Source organism: Phyllopteryx taeniolatus, chromosome 2 (genome assembly GCF_024500385.1).
Source record: "Phyllopteryx taeniolatus isolate TA_2022b chromosome 2, UOR_Ptae_1.2, whole genome shotgun sequence".
Taxonomy (NCBI): Eukaryota; Metazoa; Chordata; class Actinopteri; order Syngnathiformes; family Syngnathidae; genus Phyllopteryx; species Phyllopteryx taeniolatus.
Window position 1 is genome coordinate 29309393 of NC_084503.1, and position 14047 is coordinate 29323439.

The following is a 14047-nucleotide window of genomic DNA, read 5'->3' on the forward strand; positions in this document are numbered from 1 at the left end:
GCCCGAGCTGAGATTCGAACCAAGAACCATAACTGTGAGGCAGACGTGCTAACCACTGTCACCGCTGCCATTGTCATCAGTCATTTATTTCAATTGATGGTAGTATCTGTGGTGGAACGGTGGGCGACTGATTAGCACATCTGCCTCGCAGTCCTGAGGACCAGGGTTCAAATCCCGGCCCCACCTGTGTGGAGGTTCCATGTTCTCTCCGAACCTGCATGGGTTTTCTTTGGGTACTCCGGTTTCCTCCCAAATCCCAAAAACATGCATGGTAGGTTAACTGAAGACTCTAAATTGCCCGTCGGTGTGAATGTGACCAGTTCAGAGTGTACCCCGCCTCTCGCCTGAAGATAGCTGGGATAGGCTCCAACACGCCCGTGACCCTAGTGAGGATATGTGGTACAGAAAATGGATGGATGGATGGGTAGTATCGCTCATATTCATGCTCCCAGCTTCCATTTTACTTGGTATTGTATACTTTTAAGGTATCAACTATAAAGGCTGCTTGGATGAGTTTGGTATGGAAGAGGTTAAAAGCCCTAACCCCAATGCCTTGAAACATATTTAAGATGAACTAGAACCAGTGATGGACTGCACCCAGTCGCCGCCCTGTCGCAGGGCACATATACAGTACACAACCGCTCACACTTACATTACTGTTCACATTAGCCTAACATGCATGGTTATGGAATGTGGGAGGCAGCTAGAAACCCACACAAGCACAGGCAGAACATGCAAACTCCACATAGGAAGGCTGTGGTCCAAACACCGAGGCAGAAATGTTAGCCACAAGTCCACCATTCTGATGAAATACAACCCATTCATCAATGGTGGTTGTATTTCAAAATTTTCCAAAAATGGAATTAAATGAATTATGAGATCTGTTGAACTGTAACCAATGTCCAGGACATGTGTCCCTGGCAGGTGGGTCTCATCACGTTAACTAACCACAGCTCACTTTTGGTTTTATTTCACGTGAAATTAAATATGGTTAATCCTCTTTTCATCAGGCGAAATGGGGGTCGAACCCACAACCTTTGGGTTGCGAGACACCCGACAGAGGGGAACACTCACAGGGATGTTATGGTCTGGGTTTGAAGTGAGAGGAGTCACAAGCATGGCTAGAACATGGAAACCACAGGAAAGTCCCAGCAGAGATTTCAAATGAACCTCAGAACAGTCAAACTGACATGCTAACCACTAGTTCACTCCTTACTAACTACAACAGCACCCAATCGTACAAGAGATAATAGCAGAAGATCCAGGATTAATCTGCCTTGGCCTTTTACACAGATCCCATCAAAGTAACTAATTGCTTATTTTTACACGTATGACAGTTAAGAATGTTTGAATGTTTTAAAAAAAACTGATTGCTATTATTATATATGGGTTAAAAAAAAATCTAATAGGTTCAAATTTTAATAAATCATAGTCCGAACAGGATTTTGGAGCCTCAAAGGTTCCACTGTATTAAATGTCAATATTTATAACCAAGGACTGCAAGCACTGATAGGTCTTAGCAGGGCTTATGCGGAGCTGCAGAGGGACAGAAAAGGCAGCACCAATCAGTAGATATTTATGGTCCATGTGGGCTTAAAAGGCTTCCACATTTAAAAGAATCATGTTTTGGGGGCGGGGGTTGCTCAGTGTCACTATGTTGCTGACCGCATCTCCTCACTTGCAAGATGCTCTTTCAGAAGGGAAGGCGGCCGCTGGGCTTTGGATGTGGAAAATGAGGCTCTAGATTGGATTATGATGCCATTTTTAATCTGTCTTTTTCTCTGGCTGGATACCGCTCCTCCCCGCTTCTTAGTGTTACACAATACTTGACAAGGGAAGATTTCTGCCGAATTCTGGTGAAGTGACGACTACGTGATTCCTTGTGACACTCTAATTTGAGTTTATAGCGCTAAGGCTTTGATGCAGACATAGGAATAAAACTTTTAGTAACGACGACCCTTCTCTTCTGCGGCCCCAATAAAAAGGTCCCACTCAGATCACTGTGTAGTTTAATTAGACTCATTTTGTCCCGTGCTCATCCTGATTTTGGAGAATGTAGGTGTCAAAAGTACCGTTTCCCCCTCAGCGCATTAAAACTCAAATGCAATCTGAAAGTCGTCTCAACGTGCAGTGTCATCTCCCTGACATGGCACGCTATTCCCCCTCGTTTCTAACTTTGCCATTATTTCTGAAAAAAACTTACTTTAACGCTGACGAACGACTAATGACGCACTTCCTCAGAGAGGTAGCTTGGTAATGCTCCATTATGGTTTCATTTAATTGTGAAATGGTGCATTAAAAGTGGTGTGTCTCGTCGTCTCCCTGTTAGCAGCAGAAAAACGTGCAAGCATCTTCAATACTTGAATGGACGGAGACACGTGGTACATTTTTAGCTCTCAAGGCTTAAGGTGCTTTATTGTCAGTTCTTCAATGTGTAACACATACAGAGGATTGAAATTACGGTACTCAAGGGCCTCCGGTGCCACAAAAAGACAGTACAAATAATAACATCAATATAAAAAGCTAAATAAAACTACGGTATATACAGTATAAAAAATATTAATTGAATGTGCAAATATCAAAGATCGGGTGATGTGTGCGACATAGTCAAGGTCAGAGAACCAAGGCAAATAAGACATAAATTAGATGACAAAACCCCAATGCTGCTAAAGTGGCTGGTGCGATCCTGAGTCTTGTGTGTGTGTGTGTTTGCGTGTGTGTGTGTGTGTTGTGTGTGTGTGTCCATGTCCATGTCTGTGGGGCGTCAGAGTTCAGGTGGGCAGAGGACAGAAGAGGTAGAGGGGGCAGAGCGCACCAGAGAGTTCAGATTCCTGGCAGCCTGATGAATAAAACTGTCTTTGAGTCGGCTAGTCCTGGTCCGCAGACTCCGCAGTCTCCTCCCTGATGGCAGCAGACTGAAGAGGCTGTGTGATGAATGGGTGGCATCCCTTGCTATGTGGAGGGCTTTGCGGGTGAGGCGGGTGGTGTAAATGTCCTGCAGGGAGGGAAGAGAGGTTCCAATGATCTTCTCAGCTGCCCTCACTATGCTGTGGAGAGTCTTGCGTAAGGATGCAGTGCAGGCTCCGTACCACACAGTGATGCAGTTGGTTAGTATGATCTCTATGGTCGTTCTGTAGAACGAGCACATGATGGGGATTGGGGCTCTGGCTCTTCTCAGCTTGTGCAGGAAGTAGAGATGCTGGTGAGCTTTCTTGGTCAGTGATGCGGTGTTGCTGGTCCAGGAGAGGTCCTCGGTGATGTGCACTCCCAGGAACTTGGAGCTGCACACTCTCTCCACGCCAGCACCATTGATGTTCAGGGGAGCACAACAATCTCCTTGTTGTTGTTTTTTTTACATTTAGGGAGTGATTGTTGTCCATGCACCACCCGGCCAGGCAGATCACCTCACTCCTGTAGTCTGTCTCTTCCTGTTGCTGATGAGACCCACAACAGTTGTGTCGTCTGTAAACTTGATGAAGAGGTTGGAGCTGTATGTCGGTGTGCAGTCATAGGTCAGCAGGGTGAAGAGGAGGGGGCTCAACACACAACCTTGAGTGGCTCCCGTGTTCAGAGTGATGGTGCTGGATGTATTGCTGCCGACCCGTACTGCTTGCGGTCTCCCTGTCAAAAAGTCCAGGAGCCAGTTGCACATCGAAGTGTTGAGCCCCAGCTGGTCCAATTTATAGACCAGTTGTTGAGGGAAGATGGTTTTGAATGCTGAGTTGAAGTCTATGAAAAGCAGTCTGAGTCCTTAGAGTCAAGGTGTGTGAGGGCAGAGTGGAGGGCGGTGGAGACTGCATCATCGGTTGACCGGTTGGACCAATATGCAAACTAGAAGCGGTCCAAGGAGGGAGGGGGGCTTGATGTGCTGCATGCCTAGCCGCTCGAAGCACTTCATCAGGATGGGAGTGAGCACTACCGGACGGTAGTCATTGAGGCAGGAGGGAGACGACTTCTTCGTGTCAGGGATGGTGGTGGTTGATTTGAAGCACGTGGGGACAAACCCTGACTCAAGGAGGTGTTAAAGATGTCCATGAAGACATCTGTGAGTTCAGCTGCATAGTCCCTCAGAAGACGACCAGGTATGTTATCTGGGCCCGGGGCTTTTTGTGTGTTGATCTTGTCGAGAGATATTTTCACACTGTGCCGGGTCAGTGTCAGCACTTGGTCACCAGGAGGGAGTGGAGTCTTGTCTGCAGGGGTGCTGTTGTGTGCCTCAAAGCGAGCAAAGAAGTCATTTAGCTCATTTAGCAGGAGGTGGAGCTGTCGCAGGTGTAACTGCTGTCACTGAAGCAGTGGGCAATCTTCCTGGAGTACTCTCTTTTGGCCTCCCTGATGCCATGGGACAGATTGGCCTTGGCTTTCCTCAGGCCCTCATTATCCCAAGATCTAAAAGCCGCGTTGTGGACCTTCAGTAGTCTGTAGACCTCCCCCGACAGCCATTGCTTCTGATTAGCACGAACAGTGATGGACTTAGTCGTGGTGACATCATCCATGCACTTGCTGCTGTAGGCAGTAACAGTTTCTGTGTACTCCTGAAGGTCTGTGATGGAGTTGTAGGTGGCAGCCTGTTTGAACATGGTCCAGTCTGTGGTGGTGTTCAAGTGCCTCAAAGGACCCTGCTGGCCACACTCGTACCTGATTGGGTATCACATCCATAATTTTAGTTGTATAGTGTTATCTCCTTTTTCCAATCTTCGGGGAAAACAATCCTAAATCGCATGGAAAGCCAATTGCAAAGGGGAGTAAAATGATCTTTAATATGAAAATTCCACACAGGAAGGCTGGAGATGAAATTCAAACCGAGAACCACAGAACTGTTAGTGGTTCTGCCTGAACCACTAACCACCATGCATCCAAGTTACAATTCTACATTCAAAATATTAACCTATACAGTTTGATGACTGGAACATTATTTCCACTTCCATTATTTTCTTTATGTTAAAAACTGTTTCTAACTACAATGGTACCTTGACGCATGGCACGAGTGCCCCATATAAATGTGTTTCAAGTTATAAGCCGTCGCTTGATCGATTCTTTATTTCTGTTGCGACTTGCAAGTAAGGTGCAATGATTAATCGCTTATCAAATTAATTGATAACTATTTTGATAATCGATTAATCATTTAGAGACCTTGTGCATCTTAAAAGTTTAGAAATCCTTAGAATTGCAGACTCTCAACAGTAATTATTTTCGTATTTCTGTCGTCTTCAGTCAATGCAGACGGATTATCTTTGTTATCTTCTTTTACTGAAAATAATGATCAACATTTTTGCTTATTTTCAGACGTTATATAGATCAAACCAGTAAGTGAATCATAATTTGGGCATTTTCTGCACTGTGGTATTCCTGACGCCACTCACTAGGCCACACCCCAAAAGGCACACGAACAACATGAAAGCTGTGGTTGGCTTGTCCCAACATACAGTAATTAAACTTTATGAAAACAGTTTATTTTTTTAATTCTCTTTTATAATGTTTTAGTATATTTTTATACACAGTGCTATTTTCCATCATTAAAAACGTAAAAGAAACGTGGTTTTTGGGGGCCCGGCAGGGATAAATAGCCTTTCATCTCATTTGAACAGGCAATATGGATTTGCTATACGAGTATATTGAGTTACGAGCTTGGTCATGGACCAAATTAAACTCAAAAGTCATGGTACCACTGTAAACAAATGCACTGTATAGGTGAATGATTATGTAATCCTATGTTGTCTGTACCATCAGTCCATCCATCCATCCATCACTTCTTGGAACTGCTTATCCTCATTAGAGCCCTGGGTGTGCTGGAGTCTACCCAGCTGACTGGGCGAGAGGTGGGGGGTACACCCTGAACTGCTCATCAGCCAAACGCAGGCCCAGTATCCTCCCTCTGACCCCAATCAAGTTGGTTAACCTTATTTTGTATTTTGGGAGGGGGGCATCGGCTCGCTTGGTGGGATTTAATCTCAACATTTTGCTGAGAGAGTCACATGTGCATCATCTGCATGCAGCGAGCGCAGCGCTGCAGCCTATTTCTGCATCCCGCTCAAAAAGACATTTCAAAATCGAGGGCCAGAGCCAAACCTCTGACCTTTCAGTATGAGGACGTTCTCCCCGAGCCCCAAATCACCCTCTCTGGTGACATTTAACACAGTGAGTAAGGGAGCAAGAGAGGTGGGCAGAGCAAGGGGGTCAAACAGTAAGGAAGGAGCACAACCAAAATGGCCATCTGTGTAATTTTGACCCGTTCAAGTTCCAGTGGAGCCCCACTATCCGACAGGGCCTAGGGACTGAGGCCAACTATTAATGGAATTTCCATTAATAATCTATGCTCTCTGAAAAGTAATTATAATTGCCTAAATTAATAGTTTAAACAACAAATGTTTCCCAATATATGAACACAAAACTCTTTAAAGCATTTCGCTTACAAGCATCAAATATTTCTGTACCCTTAAAATTACAGTACAGTAAACAGCTTATAGCTTTGAACGAAGATAAACAATGTACTGCAATTCATGTACATACATAACAACAATTGTGATGATGATGAAGAAAAATTACTCTCGCAGTGCAGTCCAGTGGAAAACAGCAGTGGTTGATAGGCTTAGAAATGTGCCGCTGTGCTGTTGTTATGGATTCTACTAGTTTTGATGCCGTGTTTAGTTTTAGTTTGGCAAAACTATCGGGGGCCAAAGCAACCGCAGCAAACATGGTTGCCGCCATTTTATCAATCCACTCCGACTGACTGTCAATAATCCCAAATCTAAGACAGCTGCTGTTAGATCTGTGATTGGATGACTGAGTGTGGGGGAGTTTAGTTGAGTGGACAAAAAGATGTTTTTTTTGTGTGTTTCCAGCTGACAGTAACCATTTGTTATCTCACCTTCTGCCTTCCACCGCAGAAGTTTGGTTTAGTGGAGAACTAGTTTGATTATTTGTTGGCCTGTTTGCAGCCGACACTGACCCATAAGTAATGTTTGGATAATTAATTAATTCTTAATTATTATAATGAAGAATTATTACGATTCACAGGGGCTTTTTGCCACCAAACGAATGGTTTGGTATGCATTTTATTATGTTTCCATTGTAAAGGGTCATAAAATATGGCATTTTTATGATTACAAAAAAAAAACATTTTAAAAAATGACCCTCTACAACCCCGTAGGTAATGGTTGGTGGTCTCTATGTGTCACCCCTATGGATGAATTGGACAGGCAACATATCCAATGTGTATCCCACCTCTTTCCCTAATGACAACTGGGACACGCTCCATAACCACCGCCACACTGTGACCCTGCACATGGATCAGCCGTGGCAGTAACGGATTGCTGGACTTCACACTCTCTCTAGTCACCTGTCCCACATTTAGTCCAATTGCCAAACCCTACTTTATTTCACTGACAAGAAAAGTCACGCTTACATCAAAATTAAAGCCAGCCATGATGTCAGGCATCATGGTAAAAATTTACCTCATTCATTAGAGGAGATGAAAGAGGAATATGTCTTGTTTTCTATTCCCTGACACCTCTTACTTCTCCTTTGTTCACCCCACCAAACTCACACTATAATGCGTGTACATTTCTCTCAGAATCAGACATCTTGTGCAAACACTTTAAGACGTACACCGTAACACATTGCTGTAAAAACTCTTTTTAAAAAAAACAGTCAAAATTCTGACAGTAACATACTGTTTTCCATTCAAACGGTATTATTCACTAAAAATTATGCATTCTGGAATACATTCGTGGGTAGCTTATAGTTTTTCATTAAATACGTTAATATATACTATAAACAGTATTGCATTCTGGGATGGATTTGAAAATTAGCAGTGGAGACGCCGTGCAAATACGAATCCCCACCATATTTCTTGGGCACATGCACGCTGGGACAACTTGCACATACTAAGTCGTCATCCATTTGAATCCTCTCCATTGTGGTGAAATCAGATGATATGAACTCGTCAGGTGTTTCATTACTTGCATACTTTTTTGAGGGGGACAAATCTTATATGAAGTCAAAATTTTCGAACTGAAGAAGCCTTTTTGTTTAAAGGTGAAACATCTTCAACAAACAATAACAGTCCAGTTGCCTTTATTCTATTTTGCGGATTACCATAAACTCCACTGTTAAACATTTCTGTAAATTCTACAGCTATTTACCCCATACCATAGACTAAAATACTGTAAAGGGATTATACCGTAATTAAATGTAGTTTCCACTGCATCATGGGATTTTGGTTGAAGTCACAAACTATAAACAGAGAGTAACTGTATTTTTTTTAATGAATGGTAATTACTGTAAAAAAGACTTGGACACACACTGGTCCACGGACCACATCTGGTCTGTCCACAGTCTCTGACCGGGCCTTGCAGTGTTTTTCTATCGCTTTCATGAAACCCTGACTGTGGGTTGTGTGCGATAGAGTAACATCCCGGTCAGTTCTGCCGTATGCTAAATTAAGCTAAGAAATGCGTTACCTGGTGACTTACCAGCTGCATTAGGTACTAGTGTGTACTTCCTTCTGACTGCTCAAATTGGCCTACTTCTTCTGCAAGCTAAAATATTTTACTTGTGTGACTCCTCAGCGCTACAATGAATAAAACCATCATGTTTTAAAAAAAACATAATACCTCTTTGTTTATAGTGTGTGACGTCAACCAAAATCCCATGATGCAGTAGAAACTTTAATTACTGTAAAATTACTGGACAGTATTTTACTGTATGGTATTTGGTAAATAAACTTAATTACTTCCAGAAATATCTAAGTGTACTGTAATGCATGCCCATAATTCCCATCTTGCATTGTAACAGTCATGGCAATTATACAAGAAAGAAAATGATGATAAAAATCTATTGTGTAGAAATACTGAACACTAGCAATGCGGCACCATTGCAGAAAAGCATTGTTGTATATGTGTCTATTATATACACGTGGTGTCCATAGAATGCTTCTGTGGGAGGAAGCGTATTGTAGAGGTCAAAAGACAGGAGCCGATTGCTGTCTTTGCAAGGTGTCACCTGATTCAGGTTAGTGAGCCAACATAAAATACCGCACAATACTTGGAATCAGAGGTGGGTAGTAACGTGCTACATTTTCTCCGTTACATTTACTCAAGTAGCATTCTGGATAAATTGTACTCGGAAAAGTAGATTTAATACTGCATACTTTTTACTTTTACTCAAGTATTTATGTTAAGAAGAAACGGTACTTTCACTCTGGCAACGGCACGCTATTTTTACATTTGTTTACATTTAGACGAAGAAAAACGACAGCTTGTATCTTAGTATTTGTCTGGCACTGTCTGCCCAAACGTAGATATGTCAGCCCACTTCTAACTTCAGAAAACACCTTGCGTTAAATTGTTGATGTTTTGTTGTTGTTTTGGCTGTGCATATTAGCCTCCATTAGCGCTAGTTTATCACAACTAACTGTAAAACATGCCTCTCTCGGGATACGTGCACTACTCGCTCACACTGTACACACACCCACACAAAGCAATATCAGAATTTGCACATTCACATTTTATTGTGTTATTTTTATTTTATTGATGTTCATGCTCTGATTTAAAAAATCTGAAGTTACTCGCCATTTACTCAGTACTTATTTTTATCACTGTGTACTTTTTACTCTTACTCAAGTAATTTTTGGGAGGACTACTTTTTACTTGTACTTCAGTCACATTATTGTCAGGTAACAGTACTCTTACTTGAGTATAATATTTGGTTACTCTACCCACCTCTGCTTGCAATGATTCACAGATGATGTATGAAGTGGTGCATGACTCCAGAACTCAATTCATACTCTCCTTCTACTTTTGTAAGTATTTTCTTACAGTAACTTACTGCCAGCACACTCAGTAAATTGATGACAGTAGGGAAGCTGTAAAATAATGGTAACAAGCTAATAACGGTAACAAGACAGCAACTCAGCATTCAGTATTTTATTGTTATTTTACTGGATAATTTATTAAAGTGATACGAAATGGATGGTATGATAGGATTCAGCACAGCCAATTGCGTGCTAATAAGACAACATTCAGTGTGAAAGGTGAGAGATGTGCAAGAATCACAATGTAGCTCCAGTGAATAGCTGCACCAGTGAACTAAATCTGACACTAGCTGTAATTAAATATTTCCCTCCTTAATTACCGTGCTACAGGAAATGAGCTAGTGGAAAGAAGACGAAGGGGGAAAAAACATTTTCATTACTCCCTATCAAACTATAGATGTTTTCTTTTTTGATTTCACAGTCACATCATTGCTGTTTTTGCCAATAAATAGGCACGTACAGTATCTCACCGGCACCTACCATAAATGGCTGAGGTGATTTTCAAACACATATTGTATTACAAAAGCATAACAAGTCCAAATAAAAGGGACCTCTAAAGCGGAGGCTCCATGTGGCCATGAATCAAGATGCATATGGCCAAAACAAACTCAAGGGCACTAAGGAATCAGCAGAATATAAAAAGAAAACTGCTGCTATTGATCCTAAAACAATGTGCTTTAAAATTGAATGTGTGTCGTTAATTGGCCCCTTTTAAAAAATAAATTTAACATGCTGGCCTCGTCGCAAGCCCAAATGTAAGAATTCTTCAGAACAGTCAGCAAGAAATAAACAATAAGCTACCAGTTGCACATATTTGGCTAAATTCCCTGTTTGATAAAGTCTGTGTTCTCAGTGATTTGCTCCATAATCTAAGTGTCTTCTCTCCGGCTTGTGTCTTTATCAGGAAGAGAAGTACCGGACAATATTCCTTGAATTCTCCGGACTTCTTTATGCTCTTTGTTTCAAACACCTGCTCAGAAATTGGTAGAAGGGTTTTAGGGTACTCTGCACCCTAATCAAGGAACTGGTGTTCTTAAATGCTTTTAAATCTAAAATGAAAGACGTTGAAGCAGTTACAGTATATAGAATGTCGATGTTTTAGGTCGGCTGCTTGAGCAATTGATTCCTATAGATATGACTCATAGATGGTTAAATCCAAAATGTTGTGCTTTGTAAATTGTTCTTTTGTATTTCTGTGACTTTGTGTTTTTGCTAGCGTCTTGGCCATAATCTCTCTTGAAAAAGAAACCTGGTTAGATAAAGGTTCAATAAAAAATAATATACCACAGGCCTCTCGAGCATCCCAAAAAGAGTAAATGCAAAGGTTTCTTATGTGGGTGAAAAACACCTTCACTTATTTTCAACTGTGTTTCCCAACATAAAAAGGGGAGAAAAATATTTGAGAGAAGCCATGTGCACTGTATTAGGCAGTGGTGGAAAACCTAGGGCAAATGGGCCATATACAGTATGGCCCGCGAGAGCATTTGATCCAATATGACACTCTATAAACAAATAAAACCTCAGAAGAACTGCTATAAAAATACATACATCTATTTTCTGTACCGCTTAAAATGACTGGTTGCAGGTGAGCTGGATATCCCAGCTGACTTTGGGCGAGAAGTGTAGTACACCCCGATAGGTTGCCAGCCATTTGCAAGGTACATGCAGATAAACGACCATTCACACTCACATTCACCTACAAACAATTTAGTCTTCAATGAAATGAATTTCTTTTTGGAATATAGGAAAGGAAGCTGGAGTACTCAGGGTAAACCCACGGAATCAAAGGGAGAACGTACACAAAATCCGCACAAGAAGGCCACCAACCTCAGAAATGTGAGGCGATGCCACTAGTTCACCGTACCACTGTCATCAAAATAAAACTGATATAATACTATATATATATATATATATATATATATATATATATATATATATATATATATATATATATATGTATATAAAAGTAATTTCATATTATGACTCATAAATGAAAAATGGCCCCTGATCGAAAAAATGTTGATATGATCTAAAGGCATCAAAACAGCAGGGTTACACGCAGTGCATTCTGTTTACCTGAAATCACTGTAGGGGTGAATAATCCAAAATCCGGCGGATTTGACCCGCTCCTGTTCCCGCTCCACCGCCTTCTCGCTTCCAAACATCCTCAGGGAGAACTTGTTGACCCCCGGCTGGAGCATGGCCCCGAACTGTCGGTGCATGAAGCCGGCCTGGTACAAGCGCTCGTCGTCAGGCAGGATCTGATCAATTCCATCCAACTTTATGAACCCGGACCGGTCGTCCGCTTGGGACTCGCTCGGAGGTGCGCCGTCGCCGCCGCCGGTGGAAGCGCCACCTGCGCCGGCCCCTTGCGCGCCTTGCTCCGTGGCGCCCTCACCGATCGCTCCCGGGGGGCTCTCCTCGCTCGGGGTGACGTCCCCCTCGGTGATGAGGCGCCTAACCTCCGCCGAGTCCGAGTCGTGCACATGGCGGCTGGTGATGGACGAGAGGCTGCCCCGGAACCTCCGGCAGTCTCCGTTGGAGCTGGTCTTCATCGGTCTCCCAATGTCGGTCTCCATGATGAGCGACTCGCCGCTCTTGGTCTCCCCGATACCTCGGCAGCTTCCACCGGAGGTGGGCGACGGCAGCGCCTTCATCCGGATGCTCTTCCTCCGCGTGTCCGTGTCTGCGTCTTCCCCTTCGCCCATGATGGACGGTTTGTGTCCAATGTGCTGGGGCAAACTGTAGAGCCGTTTACGCATGGACGAATGCAACCTGTCCATTATGTCATGGAGCGAAAATGGAACAAATCCAGATTTGTTGGGCAAAGCGAGCACAGTCCCGCGTGGTGCTTCTGATCTGCTTGTGAGCGATCCCTGAAAGCTTGCAACACATGACACACTCGCCTTCTGAGGATGGTGATGGCGGTGGCACTTAATGAAATAAACCGCACATATTTTTGCCCAGCTTTAAATGACGATTCGACTACCTGGCAGCTCGCGTGCGTCCTCTTCACGCACAGCCTGGGCGGTCCGCTCGGCCACCGCGCACATCTTTGCGCCTCTCCGCCTGCATGGCGCGCAAAAGTGGGGAGGTGGGGTGAGGGGTGGGGGTAACTGCCTGAAAGTCACCTTTGCCTGTCATGTGAGGGACGCACCGGCGGATGGAGGAGGAGGAGGTGGTGGTGGCACGGTGGGCTGGTTGGGGTCAGCAGACGGCTCGCTCCTCTCGCCGAGGCGACAATCACGATGGGAAACACGCACACGGCGTTCCACGGGGCTCACGCGCTGACATCACCCTCATCCATCCGGCCCGAACGACCAGGCGAACGTGTGTGAATATGCATGATCGGGTTAGGTTGCCATAGGAGCGAGGGGGGCTAAGCTCAGCCCACCTGCTTTAAAGGGGAATTGCGCATCCCATTCTTAAAACGCGAGGAGATGGGAGGCTACAGGTAGTTTATTGTTCGAACCCGGGGTGGGGGAAAAACACGATTCACGTGTGAAAGCGGGCTGATGATGGGGGGGGGGATGCTGCCGGAGTCGTGATTCTGTAATTGAGTAATTGCTATACTTGCGTGCAATTATGGAGCCGTCATTCGCGAGTTAACTGATTACAACCAGGTCAAGCTTATAATGGAAATACAGCGGGATAGGATACCTTCCCAAAAAGGGACCCAATCGGGTCCGCGAGTTGACTCCCAAGTTGTTCTCATTTCAAAATAATTTACCAACAATAAGTGAATTTATCCTGTTACCCTTTCACCTTACTAAAGCAGTGCTTCACAAACATGATTTAAACTAAGGCACATACCGTTTTTTACACTGGAAAAATCTCACAGCACAGCACAACACCAAAACTCAATGGGAAAAAGCAAATTTTAAAGACAAACTTAAAGTATATACACTTTAAATTATTCCTATGCTCGCCGACCCGAAATCTACTGTGATTTTCTGACATTGTTCAAGTTTATATACAACTTGAGGCATATTTTTCAATATCTGCAATTTTTGAAAAAAAAAAAAAGTAAATAAAACTAGTATGTTTGCAATGTAGTATAGGAATTAATTTTACATACTAGCCTAACTCATGTAAGCAAAGTGGGAATATGTTTAAGCATGGTATAGGCATATGTTTAAAGGTAATCAAAAAATCATGTGTCTTGTCTATGCTGGACCTCGACTAGGTAAATATAAAGCAACAGTCTAATTTATGGCGATTGATTTTCATTGT

At 43.3% G+C, this 14047-nt stretch overlaps 1 protein-coding gene across 1 annotated transcript in view; it reads right to left on the reverse strand.

Moving 5' to 3' along the window:
• The window catches only part of hcn4 (hyperpolarization activated cyclic nucleotide-gated potassium channel 4), a 167619-nt gene extending 154384 nt beyond the window's left edge, over nucleotides 1-13235 (reverse strand). Inside the window, exon 1 of the mRNA XM_061765642.1 lies at nucleotides 11891-13235. Within this exon, the coding sequence (XP_061621626.1) occupies nucleotides 11891-12597 (707 nt within the window). The 5' untranslated portion in view covers nucleotides 12598-13235. The remainder of the gene's footprint in view (nucleotides 1-11890) is intronic.
• Nucleotides 13236-14047: the final 812 nt, after the last annotated feature.